General features: G+C 52.8%; 1 protein-coding gene across 5 annotated transcripts in view; it reads left to right on the forward strand.

The window, feature by feature from the left end:
* MYH11 (myosin heavy chain 11) overlaps window positions 1-22,481 on the forward strand; it is a 125,137-nt gene that overhangs the window by 100,207 nt on the left and 2,449 nt on the right. For 2 of the 5 annotated variants that reach the window (XM_007466941.1, XM_007466942.1), the window contains 19 exons: window positions 620-757; window positions 1,847-1,970; window positions 2,729-2,900; window positions 4,430-4,642; window positions 5,742-5,886; window positions 8,849-9,055; window positions 10,316-10,420; window positions 10,509-10,661; window positions 10,884-11,132; window positions 12,674-12,886; window positions 13,223-13,435; window positions 13,652-13,813; window positions 14,192-14,320; window positions 14,622-14,710; window positions 15,145-15,268; window positions 15,889-16,097; window positions 16,971-17,079; window positions 17,157-17,329; window positions 21,611-21,649. In XM_007466941.1, coding sequence (XP_007467003.1) covers window positions 620-757; window positions 1,847-1,970; window positions 2,729-2,900; window positions 4,430-4,642; window positions 5,742-5,886; window positions 8,849-9,055; window positions 10,316-10,420; window positions 10,509-10,661; window positions 10,884-11,132; window positions 12,674-12,886; window positions 13,223-13,435; window positions 13,652-13,813; window positions 14,192-14,320; window positions 14,622-14,710; window positions 15,145-15,268; window positions 15,889-16,097; window positions 16,971-17,079; window positions 17,157-17,329; window positions 21,611-21,641 — 2,958 coding nt within the window. In that variant the 3' untranslated portion in view covers window positions 21,642-21,649. Of the gene's footprint in view, window positions 1-619; window positions 758-1,846; window positions 1,971-2,728; window positions 2,901-4,429; window positions 4,643-5,741; window positions 5,887-8,848; window positions 9,056-10,315; window positions 10,421-10,508; window positions 10,662-10,883; window positions 11,133-12,673; window positions 12,887-13,222; window positions 13,436-13,651; window positions 13,814-14,191; window positions 14,321-14,621; window positions 14,711-15,144; window positions 15,269-15,888; window positions 16,098-16,970; window positions 17,080-17,156; window positions 17,334-21,610; window positions 21,650-22,481 lie in introns of those variants that run through there. The other 3 variants (XM_007466944.1, XM_007466940.1, XM_007466943.1) reach the window with 2 other exon arrangements.

The following is a 22,481-nucleotide window of genomic DNA, read 5'->3' on the forward strand; positions in this document are numbered from 1 at the left end:
TCTGGCTTAGAGCCCCGCACAAGGTTGCAGTCAGGATGTCAGCCTGGGCTGCAGCATCTGAAGGCTGGACTGGGGCTGGAGGACTCACTTGCACATGGCTCACTCACACGACTGTAGGCAGGAGGCCTCCATTCCTCACTATGTGGGCTTCTCCATAGGGCTGCTTGAGTGCCCTCACAATGTGGTGGCTGGCTTTCCCCAGATGGAGTGAATGAAGAGACAACAGGGAGGAAGCTGCAAAGCCTTCTATAGCCTAATCTCTGACTTATACACTCCGTCACTTCCTCTTGATATTATTTGTTAGAAGCAAGTCACTAAGTCCAGCTGACACTCAAGGGGAGGAGAATTAGGCTCCACCTCTTGAAGGGAAGAGTATCAAAGAATTTATGGACATATTTTTAAACCACCATGGTTTCTACTATCCCCATTTTACAGAGGAGGAGACTGAGGCTCCACAAAGGAAAGTGGCTTACCCAAACCTTTTCTTTGTGATGAAAGGAGATGGCAGAGCACTGCAGGGGGCCATCAGGCTAAGCCTCTGTATCCATGAGTCCCCAGAGCTCCGGGAGAGTGACTTTGTTTTAAGCAAGGTTGTGATTCTTTTCCTTCCCCCACAAAGGACCTGGAAGAACAGCTGGAGGAAGAGGAAGCTGCCAGGCAGAAGCTACAACTTGAGAAGGTCACGGCTGAGGCCAAGATCAAGAAACTGGAGGATGATATTCTGGTCATGGATGATCAGAACAATAAACTGTCAAAAGTGAGTGGGGTTGAGCGTCTTTGTTAAAATGACAGGCTCATGAGGGCTGAGGACTCCAGATGCCTTCCCTTTTTAGTCAGAGACAAGGTATTGAAGGCTGAGCAAGTAGTTACGTCCAGCATTGACGTGGCGGCCTTGTGACTGCCGTCTGGATGCAGGTGTGCCATGGATGGGGTCCCCGGTGGTCCCACCAGCACCAGGGCTGCCACGGAGCAAGTCTCAGAAACACCACGACCAGTGGAACCCCCAAGTTATACAAGGGTGGGAGGGCAATGTGCCTGGATTCAGGGGCCCCTCTCACATTCTCACCGTCTATTTGCGGTTGGTAATAGGGGAACCAGCTGTCCTGGGACCGAAGGGTTTCTGGGATGTGGGACTTTCAGCCCCTAAGACGGAAATGTCTCAGTGTAAACCAGGATGACTAGGTCACCCTAGTCAGTAACCACTAAGCAGCCCCACTGAGGCGGACTACCTTTAGTCCTTTGAGCTGGGCACCGACTGCGAGCCAGTCCATGTCAGGTGCAGGGCACGCACAGTGGAGGAGGACTCTGTCCTCGTAGGGCTTATATCCTAGTGAGGCAGCAAGTAGATAGTCATACACGCAAACGTTAATTGCCATTGTGATCAGGACTCTGAAGGAGGTGTTCACCATCTTATAAGACCAGAGCACTAGGGGATGAGGGGTGGGATTCAGGGGAGGCTTCCTGGAGGAAGTGACATTTAAGTGGAAACCTGAATAGTGAGAAGCAGTTAGAAGGAGAGGGGGTGGAGGCACATCCCAAGCAGATGGTCCCGTCTGTGCAAGAGCCCTGAGGCTGGGAGGAGCTGGCCTGTGGTAGGAAAGGAAAGAGGGGCCCCCTGGCTGGGACATGAAGTTGAGGGGTGGAGGGGCCTGAGATGAGGAGTAGTCAATCTTTGGAAATTATTATTGTTAAGGAACTTCTCTTTCCCCGTTGAAAACTCTAGGCTGCATTTGGTTATAATGTGGGCTTTCCTTTCAACTGTTTATCTGGAAATTACTAACAGTGAAATGTAGACCCTGGAGAAAAGGAAAAAACGAATGATATTTCTTTTTCTTTCCCCCCAAAGGAGCGAAAACTCCTTGAAGAGAGGATTAGTGACTTAACAACAAATCTTGCAGAAGAGGAAGAAAAAGCCAAGAATCTTACCAAGCTGAAAAATAAGCACGAATCTATGATTTCAGAACTGGAAGGTAAAACGGCTACCCGGTGATATTTTTTTTTGTTTTTTAAAAAATTATATATATATATATATATATATATATTTATTTATGGCTGCATTGGGTCTTCGTTGCTGCACGTGGGCTTTCTCTAGTTGCGGCGAGCGGAGGCTACCCTTCGTTGTGGTGCGTGGGCTTCTCATTGCGGTGGCTTCTCTTGCTGTGGAGCATGGGCTCTAGGCAGGCGGGCTTCAGTAGTTGTGGCGTGTGGGCTCAGTAGTTGTGGCTCGCGGGCTCTAGAGCTCAGGCTCAGTAGTTGTGGCTCGCGGGCTCTAGAGCTCAGGCTCAGTAGTTGTGGCGCACGGGCTTAGTTGCTCAGCGGCATGTGGGATCTTCTCGGGCCAGGACTCGAACCCGCGTCCCCTGCATTGGCAGGCGGATTCTTAACCACCGCGCCACCAGGGAAGTCCCCCAGTGATGTTTTGAGTGGACATTTTAAAAGTAGGAGTATCAGACAGGAAATTTGAGAATGGAAGATTATTGCAGGAAGGGGACAACCCTATCCAGCTGCCTGCTCACCCTTAGTGAACACACACGTTAATTCCACAAGGTGCTTGTCACCAGGACTGACTTTGCTTCCACAAGACAGTGGTGCCGGCGGGACAGTTAACAGTGGGGGGGGATGTGTGAGTGTGGATTTCCTCCATGTGAAATGCCTGAGCGGAAAGGCTCGTCCTCCAGGGGTCTCTCTGGTAGTGTCCGCCTCCTGAGGGGCCCTGGCTTTGTTGTAGTGCGGCTGAAGAAGGAGGAGAAGAGCCGGCAGGAGCTGGAGAAGCTGAAGAGGAAGCTGGAGGGCGAGGCCAGCGACTTCCACGAGCAGGTAGCCGACCTGCAGGCACAGATCGCTGAGCTCAAGATGCAGCTGGCCAAGAAGGAGGAGGAGCTGCAGGCAGCCCTGGGCAGGTAGCGAGGCTGGCGGGGCAGGTCCAGTGTGTGCTGGTGCCCTGAGGGCCACTGCCGATCTGCGGGGGGGCCTCGGTCTTCCTCCTCCTCCTCCTCCAGGCAGGCCTCCATCTCATGCTAGGTGGCCCAGGCCAGGCCTCCCGGGTGCCTCCCAGTCCTGCTGGCACCTTCAGAACTTTGCCTTTGACTTTCTTCTCTTCCCTCCAAACTCATCCTCTCTTCTCCCACTGTGTCTGCCTCTTGGGTGCCCAGCCTTTGTCGTCTACACCCCGCTTCTGGGTTTCTGGTTGTGCACGGAGTCTGTTCTGTTGGCACCGCAAACACCACGTGTCTGAGGGTGAGAGGACCCTCCTGTGCCCCGCCCCCTCCTTCTGAGGTCCTTCTTCTTGCAAATGTCTCCTCCCTAGCTTTTACCCTCCTTCTTGTCCCACGCACAGTGTGCAGCAGTCCTCAGAGTCTGCCCGTCCCCTGAGGTGTGTCCCACACCCTTTCCTCTGTGCCCCCTTCTCCCGGCTCTGAGCTGGATTCACTCTAACGGCTTCCCCCTGGGGGTATTACAGCAGCAACAACTAATGGGTATTAGCCTGCTCGCCGTATGCTAAGTTCTGCTCAAGCAGTGTCTTTGCAGACACTTGGCCAGGTATGCGGCTGTTACCTCCATTCACTGAGGAGGAAGCTAAGCCAGGGGAGGTGAAGGGACATGTGACAGTCACCCAGCTTTTGAGAGACAGGCTGGGATCCATTCTCTGATTGATCCCCTGGCCAGCTCTCCCTCAGCCCGTTTGTGCCATGTGACAGTGCGAGGGTGATGGGCCACCTTGTGCCTTCCCTCCTGAGGGTCCCTTTCCATCCATCGTGGGCAAAATCAGAGGCAGCTCCACAGTGGTCAGGAGGGAGCTCCTTTCCGTGCCATTCAGACAAGGCTCCCCATGTCCTACACTGACCCCCAGTCACTGCCTCCCCCGGTTTTAACATCCTCCCCCACCCCACCCCCAAGCAGTGTCTGGCTAAGAGCTTTGCATGTAGCAGAACTCAGACGCTGAGCAGATGGAAGAAAGAATAAACCAGTAATTGCCAGGGAGGAATAATTGTCTAACATTCAGAAAGCATCTATTAGGCTCCTAATGTAGACAAGGCACCTTGCTAGTCTGGGACAGCGCTTTGTATTGTCTATGTCTCTCTGTCTCTGCCTCTGCCTCTCTCTCTCTCTCTCTCTCTCTCTCTCTCTCTCTCTCTCTCTCTCTCACACACACACACACACACACACACACACACGCACGCACGCACATGTGCAGCGTGACCTGTTTTTTTACATCAGCCCTTGGAAACCACGTTTCTGCATAAGCCTCCAAACCGTCCAGCATGGCAAGAAGTGGTCTGCTGTGTCTCGGGACATGAGCAAAACATGTTTTGATATGTATGGAACCCAAATGGCTGGTTCCATAAAGCCATTTTTGGCCACATTGTGGGATGGATAGCAGGGGGCTCAGGACCCCAGGGTCTTAATTCTGGGGACCCGTCCCCGGCAGGCTTGATGATGAAATCGCTCAGAAGAACAATGCCCTGAAGAAGATCCGGGAGCTGGAGGGTCACATCTCAGACCTCCAGGAGGACCTGGACTCAGAACGGGCCGCGAGGAGCAAAGCTGAGAAGCAGAAGCGGGACCTCGGGGAGGAGCTGGAGGCGCTGAAGACGGAGCTGGAGGACACGCTAGACAGCACGGCCACCCAACAGGAGCTCAGGTGAGGGGCCCCCGCCCCACTGGCCCACCACGCTGATGCGACGGTGGAGAGGGGCATACCCGAGCAGATCCTGGGTCATGGGGTTCCTCAGGCCCTACGTTTATCGGCCTGATTGTATTTTGCCTTAACTAATATAAGCATGCTTATTTTTAATCTTATTTTGCATCACAGTCAGAGGATATACTCAATTAGAGAATGATTTGAAAACTGTAGGAAAGTAGATACCAAAAGCATCACCCCCAGTCCCACCACAGTTAACATTTTGGGGGATTTCATTCCTGTCTTTTCCTGTGTGTGTCAAATTTTCAAAATATTTATTAGATTGGTCTCTGATTAAAGAGTCACTGCAGGCTAACAGCCAACAACAACCAAAAAACACAAAAACAAAACCCACCATAAGAACGGGTCACCTGCCAGATAATGAAAGTTACTGCCTGACTTTAGTGAAACTAGATCGCTTATTCATTCAACAAATACACAAATGTGCTTTGAGTGCACCCTGTATCAAGCGCTAACATGGAGATTTATTTCCCACATTTTGGGTTTTGTGCTACATCACTTACCTGGGCCTAGAAGCCAGCACAATGTTCTTCTCCATTCCCACTGGCCCAGTGCAATGGCTCAGAGCGAGGCCACAGAGTCAGGCTGTTTGGGTTCAGATTCTCGCCCCGTCACACAATGGTTTCAACAGCTTGGGCAAGCTGCTTACTCTTTCTTAGCTTTAGTTTCCTCATCTATAAAATAGAAATAATATTCTTGCCTCTTAGGGTCACTCTGAATATTATATGAGATGAACTTAGGTCAGGGCCTGGCATATTGTGCATGCTCAGTAAGAGCTAATGTTAATATTTACGGTACAGTTTGCAATTCACTTTGCATTCTTCCAACAATATCATGTGCTGTATTTTGTGTATTTGTTTGCCAGCACTGGGAGATTCTGGGCAGACAGCATGCTCCTCGTTTTGAGGAAATTCCAGGTCCAGAGAGGTCAGGTGACTCCCCCAAGGTCACCCGGGAGAGCGCTCGTTCTTCTGCACAGTACTGTCTGAGGTGAACCGCTGTCTCCTCCACCGCCAGCCACTGTATTCTTCCTGTCCAGGGCCAAGAGGGAGCAGGAGGTGACGATGCTGAAGAAGGCACTGGACGAGGAGACTCAGTCCCACGAGGCCCAGGTGCAGGAGATGAGGCAGAAGCACACACAGGCCATGGAGGAGCTCACTGAGCAGCTGGAGCAGTTCAAGAGGGTGAGTTGCGATGCTTTTTTTGTGACAACAAAATGTCAAGAACGATATGTCAACAGCTTCAAATAACTACATATCAGTGTCTATACTGAGACCAATAACAAGCTACAACGATTCGAATGAGAGTGATGGCAGCCAGCATTTATTAAGTGCCTACTGTATATTATGCTGATTAATCTTTACAACCACCCACTGGGATAGGTACAGTGAAGCTCATTTTACACATGAAGGAACTGAGGTCCAGAGCACCTAGAGGTCACACAGCTAGTCAGCGAGCATCCAAGCAGTCTGGCTCTGGACCCACTTCTTAGCCTCTCCAGGGTAGGGTCTACTATACACTGCTCTTATGGATAAGCAAAGTTTAGCAAAACTTCTGGGAAGGTAACAACACTGAGAACCTTGTAGCCATCTTCATTTCTCTGCAGATCAGAAGACTATCATTATTTGATTTGAGTAGCAAGACAGCTCTCCCTGGTGTAGTTTTGTTTTTTTTTTTAATTAATTAATTTATCTTGGCTGCGTTGGGTTTTCGTTACGGTGTGTGGGCTTTCTCTAGTTGCGGCAAGCGGGGGCTACTCTTCGTTGCGGTGCGTGGGCTTCTCATTAGGGTGGCTTCTCGTTGCAGAGCATGGGCTTTAGGCTCATGGGCTCTAGAGCACAGGCTCAGTAGTTGTGGTGCACAGGCTTAGTTGCTCCATGGCATGTGGGATCTTCCCGGACCAGGGCTCCAACCCGTGTCCCCTGCATTGGCAGGCAGATTCTTAACCAGTGCACCACCAGGGAAGTCCCCTGGTGTAGTTTGAGAATGGCTAGATCTAATCTTTCTTTCTCCCATGGTTGGCTACTTGGGGTATATGGGACTTGAGACAGTTAAATAGCTCTACTCTTAATGCTTCATATCGGGAACTTTCTCTCCCTTTGGAGAATTTCCTTCTATTTCATTCCCAGGAGGGAATTTTTTTAGCTTACGACATCCTGCCAGGTTGCTTCCCTGAGAGTCTGAATTATACCATCCTCGGTGCTACGGCTTCCCCCCTGCACTTTCTAGATTAAATGGCTGTTGCGTTACCTAAAAATTGTTGGAGTTTGCATTTGTTTCTATTGCCAAAGTAAATGTTCTTCTATGAGCTGGTTCACCACCGGTTCTATCAGAATCTCAGAATTTTCCCGTACATTTAAATAATGCCAGCAATCCCTCATACCGTACTGATTATATGCCACTGTTCCAACGTTTTACGGACACTGACTCATTTAATTTCACGCGTGACCTTTGCTAAAATGCAGATCTCCAGGGCCCACGCTGAAACGTGCTGTGCCAGACTGAACACCCCTCGTGCTCCAAGTGGAGAAAAGGACGCCTGTTCATGTCCCCTTGTCACTTGTCACATGGGGTCTGAATATGAATCTTCAGCGTTCTGTCTGTTCTTTATATGTGTTGGATAAATAAGACCTTGCTAATTTTATCTATAACATGTATGTCCCCTTTTAATTGTCTTCCCTTTTTTATGTTCAGAAGTTATTTTTTATTGTGATAGAATCTGAACCTAAATGGGCTCTTCCCACCTTCTGAAACAGTAAGCCCTCCAGACAATAGTAAGGTGTATGCGTCCCTCTTACTGTGTTTGGAAGAGTGGGGCCTGGAAAGGTAACTGACCAGCGCCGAGCCAGGTGGCTGTCAGAGGTGAGCAGGGGCTGGAAACCACACCCCGGATTCACAGCCTGGCCTCTTTGGAAAGACTCAGTTGTTCACACCACCGGCAGACAGCATACACATCTGACCTGTATAAGAAGAGGCTGGGAACGCCTGTCCACCATCTCAGGAGCGTTGAAAAAGAGGACTATTTGACCTCTAGCAACTTTTCAGATTGTTGGGAAAAACTTGTAACATCATTCCTATCTTGAATCCCCTTACATGTGTATAGTGTTGCCACCATTCTGGGAAAAAGGTTTTTGGGGAGCCCAGATTCCGTGAGGTCCCCCAGGGTCCTTGCTCATCAACCTGCACTGTTACCCTAAGAGGCACTTTGTCCCTGTCTGAGGTCCCAGCAGCTCTTAGTCACACCTGGAGCAGAGGAATGGCTTCTGAGGCTGCCTGGACACTGCACAGCACCTTCCTGGGGGCTGAGGGTGAGCCCACTGTTGCTTCCTCTGCTCTTGGGACCCACACTTCTCTCTTGCTTCTGTCCTCCTCCCTACAGCCCTGGGAGAAGGCCCCTCCCTTCTTCTGCTTTTTCCCAAAATACTTTTTTTCTTGGAGAAACTCATGCACCTACATGAGCTACTTAGATAAAATAACTTTCTCTAAACTTTCACAGAAATGGCAGTGTACATTCAGTGATAAATCTGATGGACAATGGGGAATGGTGGGGACTGGGGCCAAGTGGAGTGTGACTGCCCAATTTACAGGGCTGGCTGCTATGTAGATCCAGCTGATTGTTACCTTGGAGGAAGGCAAGACCTCTGTTTCCAGATCTTTAGTTTGTTTTTTTGAAAGTCAGACTTACAGAGGTATATGCAGCAAAATTCACCAATTTTAAATGTATAGTTCAATAATTTTGACAAATGTATTCATTAGTGTAACCACCACCTAGCCATGAAACAGAACATTTGATTTTTAAAAAGAGAAGCTGGGAATCCAGATCTTTATGTGGTATTTCTTAATTAAAATGTTAAAAGGTACTGCATGGATTAAACAGGACAGGATGGCAGGGTTGATGCAGCCCAGGGGATGCCAGTTTGCAACCTCTGAGCTTTAGGAAAACGGAATCCAAAAAGTCTTACTGGTGATTGTGTGTTCTTCACTGTGCTGTGTCCCTCCCCTGAGGCGGGGGGGGGCACAGGTCCCCGGACTTACTGAGGGAGGGGAAAGGAAAGAGAAAGATCCCCCGACAGCACAGGTCCCTATCTTAAATGCTCACCCAGCCACGGCTGTAACACCTTCCCTCCCCTCTGCCTCTCTGGCCAGGCCAAGGCCAACCTGGACAAGAACAAGCAGGCGCTGGAGAAAGAGAACGCAGACCTGGCTGGAGAGCTGCGTGTCCTGAGCCAAGCCAAGCAGGAGGTGGAGCACAAGAAGAAGAAGCTGGAGGTGCAGCTGCAGGAGCTGCAGTCCAAGTGCAGCGATGGGGAACGGGCCCGGGCCGAGCTCAATGACAAGGTCCACAAACTGCAGGTGAGGCAGGCTTCGCTGGGACCGACCCTTGAGGGATGAGGCTCTTCCGGCTAACAGAGCCTCTCTCGTGGCAAAGCAAGTCCGTTTCCTCTAGTTACATTCCTTGGGGAGATGAGATGGTCGCCCTATTCAATTTAATCTTTAAAAACTCTCTTCCACTCATTCAGTGAGTATTTATTGAGTGCCTGCTTTATGCCAGGCACCATGTTTAATCCTGAGATACAAGAGCAAGGAAGCAGACGGACACTGTCCCTGCCCCAGGAGAACTCCAGACTAGTGGAGGGTAAGACATTGGACAGACTAGTGGAGGGTAAGAAATGTGGCACAAAATGGGATTGGAGAGGTAGGTTGTGGCCGGAGGACACAGGGCCTTCAAGGCCCTATTATATGTATGTTGGTCTTTACTCGGAGTGATGGGAAATCACTGATGGGTTTTAAGCTGAAGAATGACATGGTCTGGTTTTCTTTGGTCTTAATTAGCTATGAATAGACATTTGGCCTGACTTGCCATTGGTGGGATATGGCCCCACTTCTGATAAAGATTTTAATGCACCTAGAGCCTGGGATGAGGGTGCAGGGCAGCGTTAAGCATGAATTTTTCCACATGCAGTTGGGCACAGGGGTTTTGCTATCCTAATACAAGCAACGTCCTGAAGGAGTGCAGTCAAGATCATTTATATCCTTACTGTAAATGGGAAGAGGACAGATGGTGTGCAGGTATCTCCAAAAGGACTTGCTCAGAGATACCAGCTCCTGGAGTAAAAGGCAGAGAAAAGTTAGAAGGCTTTTTACCTTTGGTGTCTGCGTCTTTGGTTTTGCCATAAGGGTCAGTGAAAGGGCAAAGAGCAGGGGTGAAGAAGAGGGGTGGTAGGGACAGGACCCTTGGAAGTGGAAGTGCCACCTGCCGTCTCTTCCCCCACTTTAGGGAGTGAGTGAGTCCAGACCTGCTGCTTCATCTTTGCCAACCCTGGCAAGGATCCAGGATCCATTTAGAGGGATCAGGGCCCAGTCAGCACAGTCTAACTACAGTCTAACAGGGCTCTAACAGGGTCCTAGAACCAGAGTCTACAGCCAGGGATTGCAACTTGTACGTGATGTGCTTCCCTGGGGGGCCATGGAGTGACCATGACCAGGCCCCCTAGCTCATGGGTATTTTGCAGTGGATACCCCAAGGCCTATCACTGAGTACAAAGGGCTCCTCTTACTTAACGAGGATCCTGTTCTAGAGGTTCCGACTAACCGGTCTCTCGGCACCCTCAGAATGAAGTTGAGAGTGTCACAGGGCTGCTCAACGAGGCAGAGGGGAAGGCCATCAAACTGGCCAAGGACGTGGCATCCCTCGGGTCCCAGCTCCAGGACACCCAGGTGGGTATTGTGCCACATCAGCCAGAGGCACCTGGGGTACGACCTTCCTGGGGGTGGGCCCCTAGACTTCCATGTGTCCTTTCCATAGGAGCTGCTTCAAGAAGAAACCCGGCAGAAGCTCAACGTGTCCACCAAGCTGCGCCAGCTGGAGGATGAGAGGAACAGCCTCCAGGACCAGCTGGATGAGGAGATGGAGGCCAAGCAGAACCTGGAGCGCCACATCTCCACTCTGAACATCCAGGTGCCCCTGCATGTCCTTGCTTTTCTGGGCCTGAGCCCTTAAGGGTAGATCAGTGGCTCTGATGTGATTGTGGTAGAATGGTGGCGCCGTTTTGATTGGCTCGCCGGCTCCCCCTGCTGTTGAGTTTCTTCAATGAGTCGGTGGTCTTTGCTTCTCCGGGGCGCAGGGATGGGAATCCCTCACCACCCTCCTCTCACCCCACCCTGGACACTGCCATTTCAGCTCTCCGATTCGAAGAAGAAACTGCAGGACTTTGCCAGCACCGTGGAATCCCTGGAAGAGGGCAAGAAGAGGTTCCAGAAGGAAACTGAAGGCCTCACCCAGCAGTACGAAGAGAAGGCAGCTGCTTATGACAAACTGGAAAAGACCAAGAACAGGCTTCAGCAAGAGCTGGACGACCTGGTCGTTGATTTGGACAACCAGCGGCAACTGGTGTCCAACCTGGAAAAGAAGCAGAAGAAGTTTGATCAGGTAGGGGCTGGAGGGCCCTCCACTCTGCTCATGGACCCTGGCTGGGGGCAGGCGGGTCTGCAGGTGTCCAGTGTGGCTGCCGCGTGTGTGTCAGCATCCCATCCGGGCTTTGCCGGACGCGATGGAAGCCTAGCCTGCTTTGTGTGAAACAGTAGTTAGGGCTTCTTGGTCAGAGGGAGGAGAGTGGCAAGGCCTCAGTGGCGGTGACTTTCCGGGTCCCACCGCCATAAGGGCCACAGCTGGAAACCCGGTCATGCCTTGGGTTCTAGCCCCGATAAGGATCGGGGTTTACTGATTTTTATTACTGAGTGAGTACTTACTGAGTGCCTGCTGAGATTTCCAAGTAATTTAAAGTATCTACCCTTGAAATACCACTGTTCCCTAACATTTCATCACAGAGAGTCTTGAGCACACAGCAAAGCGGAGAGCACTATGCCGTGAACACCTGTACACCGCCACCTGGCTTCAATCATTAATGCTTTACCACGCAGACTTCATCACACACTATTTATAAGGGTGTATTGCATCTGTCATTTCTATCTTTTGGATGCACTTCAAAGCAAATTACAGACATCTGTACATCTCCCCCTTGATACCTCAGCATTGCCTATTAAAACTAGGGTTCATTTTTTTAAATATTTTTTCTTCCCTTGAATACATACAATGAAATGTGTAAATCCTAAGCGCACACTCACTGAGTTCTGATAAATGCATACACCTGTATGACCCAAACCCCTAAATACCAACTTTTAATATATGTTACTCAGATTTAGTAAATCTGATTTGGTTTACAAGTGACTTGGGATTTATTCCGAAAATCAGTTTGGGGATTGTACTTTGGGATTCTTCCCTCTTCTACCAGCCATCCCTTCCCGGTGCTGACAGCTTGTCCTCATTGCTTCTAATCTGCGGTTTCATTACCTGGCCCAGGGTCTGAGGCTGCTTTATCATTTTCCTGTCGCAAACTAACAGTGGAGAGTTTTTGTGTTGACTGCTGTTTGGGAGTCCCTGTACTTGCCTGTCTTTGTGGAATTCTGGCAGTCTGGGTTTTGGATGTTACGGCGTATACTGCTCTCTCTTTCTAAAGCTGAGATTAACGTCAGTATGGTGTGTTCTTGGAACCGCTTCTCCAGGCAGAGGGGGAACTGTGTGCAGATCCATCCACCACGCACCATTGCCCTACCGCGGCTCATAGGCTACTCTTGTGAGCGAGCGACCGTGGCCATGAAACAACAAAAGAAATGGACTCTGGGAGGATTAAATGTCACCTTGACCTCAGTCGCAGCACATTCTAACCAACATGGGAAGCGTCAGTGATTTCCAAGCACAGAGATTCAGCGGATGCTGGCTCTGCAGAAGGTTGACCTCGAAGTCGGGGAGCAGTCTTATTATAAACTGTTTGCTTAGACACCTGACTTCCTTCCACCTGCACCAGGACAAGTTCAGCCGGACACAAGGCTTCTTCCCCGTATTTGCAGTTCAATGTAGCTGACCCTCGGGCATGCCTAGAGCTCACCTCTGGGTCTTCTGCTGTGTTGCAGTTGTTGGCCGAGGAGAAAAACATCTCTTCCAAATATGCGGATGAAAGGGACAGAGCCGAGGCGGAAGCCAGGGAAAAGGAAACCAAGGCCCTGTCGCTGGCACGGGCCCTTGAGGAGGCCTTAGAAGCCAAAGAGGAGCTTGAGAGGGCCAACAAAATGCTCAAAGCTGAGATGGAGGATCTGGTTAGCTCCAAGGACGACGTGGGCAAGAACGTAAGTGGCTCTTCATCATCTTTGCTTGTCTACGTTTCACCCACCCACTCTCTGTGCTATTTATCAGTCCACGGGAGGAAGGAGGGGGCTCCATGCCTCCTTCATGCTAAGCAATACTCAGGAATTGGAAGGAGTCCCTCGGGCTGATGCAAAGAAGGGGCCCGGTTGGGAACTGCATTTGGGGGTGGGTCCTGAGTCAAGGGTTCCGAGAGGATGGCTCCGGTCTGGAATCCTGGTCATGCATCTTGAGAGTGGCAAAAGCCATCTCCCTGACCTTGATGAGCTGTCCCTGGAGGCTGCCCGACCATCTTCATGACGTCAACCCTTACGTAAAAGGTCCACGAGCTGGAGAAGTCCAAGCGGGCCCTGGAAACCCAGATGGAGGAGATGAAGACCCAGCTGGAAGAGCTCGAGGACGAGCTGCAGGCGACAGAAGATGCCAAGCTGAGGCTGGAGGTCAACATGCAGGCCCTGAAGGGCCAGTTCGAGCGGGATCTCCAGGCCCGGGACGAGCAGAATGAAGAAAAGCGGAGGCAGCTCCAGAGGCAGGTAATCTCTGAGGAGGAAGGAAAGGGGGGAAGGGGAGGTGGGGCAGCCTGCTTCCTTCCTCCCACCTCCACTTCCTGGCTTCATGGAGACTCTGATCTCTCACCTTTGACCTGGGGATGAGAAACCCACCTTGCAGGTGGTTGTGCAAACCTGGGCACCGGGAAGGGATCCTAGGGGCGGCCCTGCCCGGCAGCGCACTTCTCTCTCCTTGCTCAGCTTCACGAGTACGAGACGGAACTGGAAGACGAGAGAAAGCAACGTGCCCTGGCGGTGGCGGCCAAGAAGAAGCTGGAAGGGGACCTGAAGGACCTGGAGCTGCAGGCCGACTCGGCCATCAAGGGGAGGGAGGAAGCCATCAAGCAGCTGCGAAAACTGCAGGTGGGTGATGCCCCGAGGGCCGGGCGCGCGGGGGAAGCCAGGTCAGCAGCAGTGGGAGGACACAGGCCTCCCTCTGTCGCCGGTGCCTGGTCACCTGGTGCTTTTCCATCACCCTTTAGCTTTGGGGGCTGTTTCCTGCCCTGGGGGTCGGGGTGGGGCAACATCAGGCGTTTGGCTGCGGCCCCCAGATCTCAGCACGGCTTCTTAGGTCTGCAGAGCCCATCCAGAACCGTGCCCCAGGCAGCCACCTGGTCACATGAGGCTGAGGGCTCTGCGGTCAATCGTGGGAAATCCTAGGGTTGGCACAGAAAGGTAATTTGGGCAGCAGGACTCGGTGAGTAAGGACCTCTTAGCTGGTACCACCTGTTGACCACGCAGGCTCAGATGAAGGACTTCCAGAGAGAGCTGGAAGACGCCCGCACCTCCCGGGATGAGATCTTTGCCTCGGCCAAAGAGAATGAGAAGAAGGCCAAGAGCCTGGAGGCAGACCTCATGCAGCTACAGGAGGTAAAGGCTGCTTCTTGCTGCGAGAGCCCTGATGGGGACGCCGTGATAGCAGCCCCGGGCACCCCCAGCTTGTGCACCCCCGTCCAGCATTCCACACGGGTGGGCCCCACAGCAAGGGTGGGGAAAGACACAGGGTTCCCTCCCTGACGGATCTGCAGGCCTCCCCCTGAGCTCAGAGGAGGCCAAGCCATTTTAGAGACGGCTGGGGGCCAGGTGACAGGAACAGGGTGGATTCTCGGGTGGGCTCAGCCCTTTCCGGGCAGACAGCAGGTTTCCTTGCTCCCCACCTGCCACCGTCCAGGATCTAGCCGCGGCCGAGAGGGCTCGCAAGCAGGCAGACCTGGAGAAGGAGGAGTTGGCTGAGGAACTGGCCAGCAGCGTGTCTGGAAGGTATGAGCCTCATGGGGAGAAGGGGGTCCCTAGACTCAGATGATGAGGGAGAGGCAGTCAGAGGAGAGTCTCCTGGACCCCATTTAATGCTGAAAATGACAGAACATTCAGCTGAGCTTGTGACAGGGGTCATGGGGTTCTCACACCCTATTTGAGGGTGTAGCCAGTTTCACTCATTCTGAATGAACGGCATGGTGGGGATGGGGCATCTGGGGACGTCGGGGAGGAGGGAGCTGATCCTCACCCCAGGCCTGGCTTTGCTGACACCAATTGGCTCCCCACTTCCCGCTGTGTACCTTTGGACAAGCCTCTAAGCCTCTCCGAGCCTCAGTTATAAAAGGCGGCAACCCTGAGGCATCGCTTCTCCAAGAGAGGAAGCTCGCTAAGCCTCTGAGTGGAGGCTGGAGGCCCCAGAGTGGCTGCCTTTCCCTTAGGAACGCGCTGCAGGACGAGAAGCGCCGCCTGGAGGCCCGCATCGCGCAGCTGGAGGAGGAGCTGGAGGAAGAGCAAGGCAACATGGAGGCCATGAGTGACCGAGTCCGGAAGGCCACACAGCAGGTGGGGCCGGGGCGGCCAGGAGCAGGGCAGCACATGCCTCAGATCCGCCCCGTCCCACGCCTCACACGGCTTCAGGACAGGCTCCTGTGTGCCAGGCCCCGGTGGGGGTGGACGAGAATGCGAAGACGGGAGAGTAGGGACCCAGCACATCTGCTCCCGAGCATCCACTCCCTCCCCTTCCGGTCACGCCAGCACCCCCGCCTGCAGCACCTCCTTTGGTGGCTCCCTCCAATAGACGATGCTCGCCCATAAGGGCCTTGGCGGTCTCCTTCCTGCTCTTTCCTCAGCCCCTGCCTTAACAACAGTGAGCACTCAGTGACGTCACTGAGCGCCAGCTCCGTGATGGGCGCTGGGGACCCATCGTGTAACCTGGGCGCCTGGGTGGCACCGGGATGCTTTTCCTGGAAGAGCTGCCTCTTGAGCTGGGTCTTCAAGGATGGCCAAGAAGGAGCTGGCTGATGGAGGGGAAGGAGGAGGGCTTCTGGGTGCTCCAGCTCCAGGGACCTGCACAGAGGCCAACGAAGGCTGGGGGTTGCGGGGCGGGGGGGAGCCGTTCATCTCAGTGCACCATCTGGCACTGCCCAAGCCCTCTACCTGGTGACCTTCACCCTCCTCCCCAGGCTGAGCAGCTCAACAATGAGCTGGCCACGGAGCGCAGCACGGCCCAGAAGAATGAAAGTGCGCGGCAGCAGCTTGAGCGCCAGAACAAGGAGCTGCGGAGCAAGCTGCAGGAGATGGAGGGGGCAGTCAAGTCCAAGTTCAAGTCCACCATTGCGGCTCTGGAGGCCAAGATCGCGCAACTAGAGGAGCAGGTCGAGCAGGAGGCCAGGTACGGTGGGACCAGCGCCCGAATGACAGCCGGCTTGCCAGTGAGTGGCAGGGATGTTGGGGGTCAGTCAGCCTTTCTGGGCATCAGTTCTGGCTGAGAAATCAGCTCAGTGGTACCTGCGCTGCAGCTGTGTTGCGAGAACTGAGTGAGAACATAGGAAGGTGCTGTGCCCTAGCCTGGCCCGGAGTAAGCCTCTGCTCTAAGCAGCATGACTCTTCAGTGATGTCAGCCAGACTTCCCAGGAGCTCGTGTCACTTTGCCTAACGTGTGTCTGCAGGATGTCACATTAATGGGTAGACAAAACATCTAGATCATCAGCTCACAGAAACATGGGAAGGCTTCTCACTTAAGTACGGTCCCTGAGCTGTAAGGTCACAGCACTGTTTTTGCTTTCGGTGGTGGCTTTACGGATAACTCACATACCACACAGTTCACACATTTAAAGTGTACAGTTCAGTGGCTTTCAGTGTACAGTTCATAGGCACACGCTCGCCAAAGTCAACTGTAGAACACTGTCATCACCAATAAGCAGCCCTGTATCCTTAACCATCACCCACTATTTCCCATCCCCAGCCAACCACTGATTTACTTTCTGTCTCTGTTGTCTATTCTGGACATTTCGTCAAGTGGGATCATACATCATGAGGCCTTTTGTGACTGGCTTCTTTCAAGGAGCATGTTTTCAAGGCTCCCCCATGCTGTAGCCAATGTCAGCACTTCATTCCTTTTCATGGACGAACATTATTCTCAGGATGAGCCCTGATTTGGGCTCAGGAAAAGTGCCCACCGTGGGCCATGCTGGTCTGGTTTACACACCGACTGCTGGGGAGGCCCTCCCCATCCGAAACATCCCCACTCCCCCTGTGTGTGCAGAGAGAAACAGGCGGCCACCAAGTCGCTGAAGCAGAAGGACAAGAAGCTGAAGGAGGCCCTGCTGCAGGTGGAAGACGAGCGCAAAATGGCAGAGCAGTACAAGGAGCAGGTAACCCTGCCCCGCCCCCTCCCAGCCCCGCAAGCCCCGCCACAGACCCCCCTGACCCTCGGGCCTCTCCTTGTCAGGCTGAGAAAGGAAACACGAGGGTCAAGCAACTCAAGAGGCAGCTGGAGGAGGCGGAGGAAGAGTCCCAGCGCATCAACGCCAACCGCAGGAAGCTGCAGCGGGAGCTGGATGAGGCCACAGAGAGCAACGAGGCCATGGGCCGCGAGGTGACGGCACTCAAGAGCAAGCTCAGGTGAGGGACCAGCCCCCGGGGGCCTCGTCTCATGGGCTGGGTGCACGGGTCGGCCTGAAACTCCACAGTGGCTCAGAGCCCCTTTCCCCAAAGCCCTCGCGGCTTTCCGGCTCAGCATCACGTACGCAGCACCAGTGTGTGCTGGACGTGGGCGGGGCCCAGATCACAGGGGCCCTCCCTCTGAGCAGCACCCCTTCTGTCCTAACAACCGCTCCCATCCCATCCTCCAGGTGAGGAGGAGGCGGCAGTACCTCCATCTCCTGAGACCTTTCTTCACTGTGTCATCAACATCTGCAGAATCCCTTCTCCCTTAACCTCTTTTCTGGACTTTCTCTTCCCCACCTTTCCCTAACTCGGCGTTTCTCTGCACTATTGCCATTCAGGGCTGAATTATTCTTTATCATGGGCTGCCCTGTGCACTGTAGGATGTTGAGCAGCATCCCTAGCCTCCAGCCACTAGATGCAGGGGCACTTCCCCCAACGTCCCCCGGGGGGGCCATCGCCCACAGTCGAGACCCTCTGCTGTAAGTGGACTGCAGTTGTTTTCTCTCCCACACCCCTGAACCTCAGAGCCTGAGGGGCGTGGGTGCTCCCCTGCTCCTCAGGGCTCCTTCCCATCCCCTGGTCCACCTGGTTCCCTGAAGGTTTTAGCTCCGTGCTTCCTATCACATTCGCTCACACCCCACAGCAGGTGGGTGATCCAGCCTCTCAAGTCCACGACCTTCTCTCCTCCAGGACCCTGCCACTCCCCGGGCATTCCCAGTAACTCTCAGCCCTAATGTGACCATCAAGCACCCACCATCTGCCTGCCACCACTTTTCTTTAGCTCACTCCCTCTGTCTCCGCCGGGGTCTCCAACCCCTCGGCTCCTCCTCTCATCCTCTCGCAGCCCCACCGGCTCCATGGTTATGGTCGGCCTCTCCCACATCCTCCACACTCTGGTCTCCCCTCCTGCTGTGTTGTGCTGACTTGGTTAAAACACAAGCCAAATTAAACCCAACTGCCAACCTTCTGCAGCTCAAAGCAGTGTGGAAAAGCAAACAGGTGTGCTGCCACTTCCGCTGGAAACTCTAAATGGCGGAACCAAGCCGACCTCACTTAGTGCTGTCTGGACTTTGGCCTCCCCCTTCCTCTCAGTCCCCGCCTCCTCTCACCCTTCCCCATCCTCTCAGCCCTCTCCCCTTAGGCATCTGCTTTTCACTCTCCCTAAAGTTACTATCCCTGCCATCCTCACTCTCAGCTGATGACTTCACTTCCTGTTTAATGGAAAAATGGAAACTATCATGAAGTATAGACAAGCCCCCACTTCCCTATCGACACACCTCCCTACATCTATGCTCATTTCCTCTGTTTTTTTCCCCCGTTTCTGTGCTCAACTGTCCAGCACCAACCGAGGTCCACCCCACCATCAGACCCACCCCCTCTTGTTTAACTGAGGACGTTGTTCCTGAAAGTCCTAGCCTTCTCCCTTGTGATGTGTTCTCACTGAGTCATTCCATTAGGTGAACAAACCTAACCCCGCTTCCCTGCTGTTACCACAAAACTCTAACTCAGTGGTCAGTCCTCAGTCCTCACCTGACTCAGCAGCATATGCTATAGCCCATCACTCCTCTTTACTGGGCCTCCCAGATACCACCCTCACCTGGTATCCTTCCTACCTTTCTGGTCATGTTTCACCTCTTCTGCTGGTACCTCATCTCAAAGCCCAGTTGCTGTTGGTCTGCCCAGGGCGCCATCCTGGTCCTCTCCCCATCCCCCACCCCCACCCCGTCTTCCTGCCCCAGGGCGCCATCCTGGTCCTCTCTCCATCCCTACTGCTGCTCATTCCTTAGGTGATCTGAACCAGCCTGGTGGCTTCAAAGTTCCATCTGTAGCTAGTGACTTCCTAGTTTATCTCCAGCCCAGACTTCCTGGGATTCCAGACCTCCTTGACATTCCCATTCAATGCCTAACAGGCAGTTCACACCTAAACATACCCCAACCTGGGCCCTGACTGAACCCCTTCACCCCAAAACCAGCTCTTCTCACAATCCTCTGCAGCTGAAAGTTGCCATTAATCCAGGCCACAAACCTTGTGCTCATTCTTTATTCTTCTCTCTCCTTTACACCCTGCATCCACTCTGTTGGGAAATCTGGTCGACTCTCCCTCTCTGGATACTCTACATCCAGAATCGAACCACTGCTTGCCACCCTGGTCCAAGCTACCCTCTCCTCCCACCTAGACACCTTTCTCAGCCTCCCTGTGGGCCTCTCTGCATCCATACTGGCCCCTTATAGTCTGTTCTCAACACAGAAATGGAGCTGGATCACGTCCCTCCTTTGCTTGGAGCCCTCTATGGGGGCTCCACCTCACTCACAGCCAAGGTAACATCTTCACAATGGTTAGTTCCACTAGGCCCTACGTGATCTCTGTACTCTGCCTCCTAAATTACCCCTCCACCTCCACCTCTTCCTACACTGCCTCAAGGCCCTTGCCCTGGCTGCTCTCTCTGCCTGGAATGCCCCTCCCCCAGCTTGCTGCACTAGCTGGCCCCTCCTTCCCTTCCTGCAGGTGTTCACTCACCCATGTTACTAGAATTTCCTACCTTTCTCTTTACCGTTCTCCTCTCTCTTACCCACTTGTCATCATGGAACTTGCTATTTCTTTTACTTATCTTGTACACAGTCTGTCCTCACTCTTGGCCTGTGAGCCCATGAACACAGAGGCTTTGTCTGCTTATTCATCCTCAGTGTCTGGGATAGTGCTGGGCACAGAATAAACCTTCAATCGTTGAGTCAGAGGTGATGTTTCTCCAACCTCAGGCATTCTCGTACCACCTTTGCCATTTTGCCTTACCACCTGTACTTTTGCTGACTTGATGTTTTCTTTGCAGTTAACTATTTAATCATACATATGTCTATTTACAAATGAAACCTACCACCCCTGTACTGTTAAACCAGCATGGCTTGCGTCAACAGGTCACAATGAAGTTGAAACAGTGAAAACGAAACAATAGTGAATTCTAGCTATTGTGGCCACAAACTGATGACTATGACCTGAAGGCAGACTTCTCAGTTAGAAAGGGAATGACAAAGACGTTAGCACCAAACAGATTTTCTGATGTAATCAGATTATTTAAGAGGGGAAAAGGGAATCCCTTTCTCACTGTGCAATTCAGCAGTCCAAGGGCATACCTAGGAACCCTCTGCAATCACCTGGCATCTCAACTCCAGACTCTGAGAACCACTGCACAAGACAAGGGGAAAGCCCAAACCCCTTTCAGGAGGGGAAAGAGAGCAACTGGCTCGGAGTACAGGGATTTGGGAAGGAGCCCCCTGCCCGTGCAAGGTGAGGGGTGGTGCGTCCCCACTGCTGGACCCCCCAGCACTTGCTCGGCTGCTGACTGGATGCTGCCCTTCCTCGGAGGCGGGCTGAGCAGTGGGAGAGCAGTCAGCCACCCCAGCTCTCTCACCCTTTTGTTGTCACTGCTCCCTTTCTTGGGACCGATGATTCTTGCAGCACATGCCAACCATCCTCTTTGGGTTCTGCCCCAGACAACGACCCTTCTTGGGCTGTACAGGCTGGCATCGGACTAACCATTTTTTGCAGTTAATATGAACACGCACACAACATACAAGTGGAAGACGGGTCCTACCTTTTCCACCTTCTCTGAGTCCTCTAGATGCACAAAAGCACAAAATCAAGCACTAGAGCCTTGAGGAGGGCAAGCCTAGCCAACTCCTCAGCGAGCAAGAAATTATACAGCAAGTTTCACACAGTTTTACCAGGCAGGTAAATCTCAACACAAGCCCTGCTTAGAGCCCCACCAACACACTTATCACTCCTGACACCACCAGGTATCTCCACAGGAGCCGCCCAGGGTGCCCACCTCTACTGTCTTGCTATGGGCATAAAAGGCAATGAAGACAGAGTAATGATACAAAAATGAGAGCCTGCTGCAGGCTCCTTGCCCAGGTCTGTTCAGGTTCTGTTCCCACAAGGATATTTTGGACTAGCTTACTCAGATTCCTTTACGTTCCTGAACAGATATGCAGAATGGGAGGAAGCCACCTGAGTTCTTCAGAGAAGCTCTGAAGGACAGAAATTTGCTTTTTAATTGGGAAAAAAAAAAGCCTCGTCCTTTTGTGTGCCAGGCTGAGAGCTCGTGGCTTCAGGTGCTCCACCGTAAGGGTGACTTAAAGGTGCCTTTAATTATTTAATTGAAGCAAATGCACTGATGATTAAAATTGCACTTGAATGGGAGGATGGTAACCACCGGGGACTCTCTCTCTCTGTTTCAGAGGCCCCCTCCCCCAGGAAACTCCGCAATGACTCACCAGGTATCATGCCTGCAGCTTCGCGGCTCATGTCTGTGGCTCTTGGTTTCCATTTCCTTTCTGCGAACCTGTTTCCCCCCCGCCCCGCCCCCCTTTTGTAGCCCTCGCAAATTCCCGGGATTCCTACAAAATCTGAAGGCCTAGATACCTTAGTTCAAAACTGTCATCAAAACCAATATCGACACAAGAAGACCTCAACTCTTTACCCATTTTCCTTCCTTCCTTCCTTCCTCCCTCCCGCTTTGGCGTGTGACGTGGCACCGATGTGGCCTGTCGCCACGTGCTGAGAGTTTAGAGGCTGCGTGTGGCTTGGATGGCTCTTACCTGTGTGACAGGCCCCTTGTAATGATGAGGCCATGGCTGTGCCGTACTCTCTCGTCTGGCTCAGACACCACACTGAGCAGATATGCCAGCTCCACTGTCTGGGTACCATCCCGGAGAACAGCTTCCATCTGGCTGGTCTGGTTCACAAGTCAGAATTAGCAAAGCACAGGGTCACGGTGGCCGCAGCCCAGCAATGTGCCCCCCAAGGTGGGGTTTCCACACACACGTGCGAGGGAAACGAGCTCTCACCCCGATGTCTCACTGGGGTTGCGTGGGGCTTGAGCGAGGGCCAGCTGCTAACTGCATCTTCAATGCACGAGGGCCACACCGGCCACCACAGGGCCTGGCGCGGTCCAGGCAGATCCTTTACTGGAGGTCTCACGGGCACATGTTCACGGACCGGGGACGGACACCCAAGACTCAGGGAGCGCACGGGGCCTTCAGAAGACAGGGTTGAGAGGCCTCGACTTCTCTGGGATCCTGACAACGTCGTCACACGTGAAGTGAGGCA

The sequence above is a fragment of the Lipotes vexillifer genome, unplaced genomic scaffold, assembly GCF_000442215.2.
Source record: "Lipotes vexillifer unplaced genomic scaffold, Lipotes_vexillifer_v1.1 scaffold232, whole genome shotgun sequence".
NCBI classification, from domain to species: domain Eukaryota; kingdom Metazoa; phylum Chordata; class Mammalia; order Artiodactyla; family Lipotidae; genus Lipotes; species Lipotes vexillifer.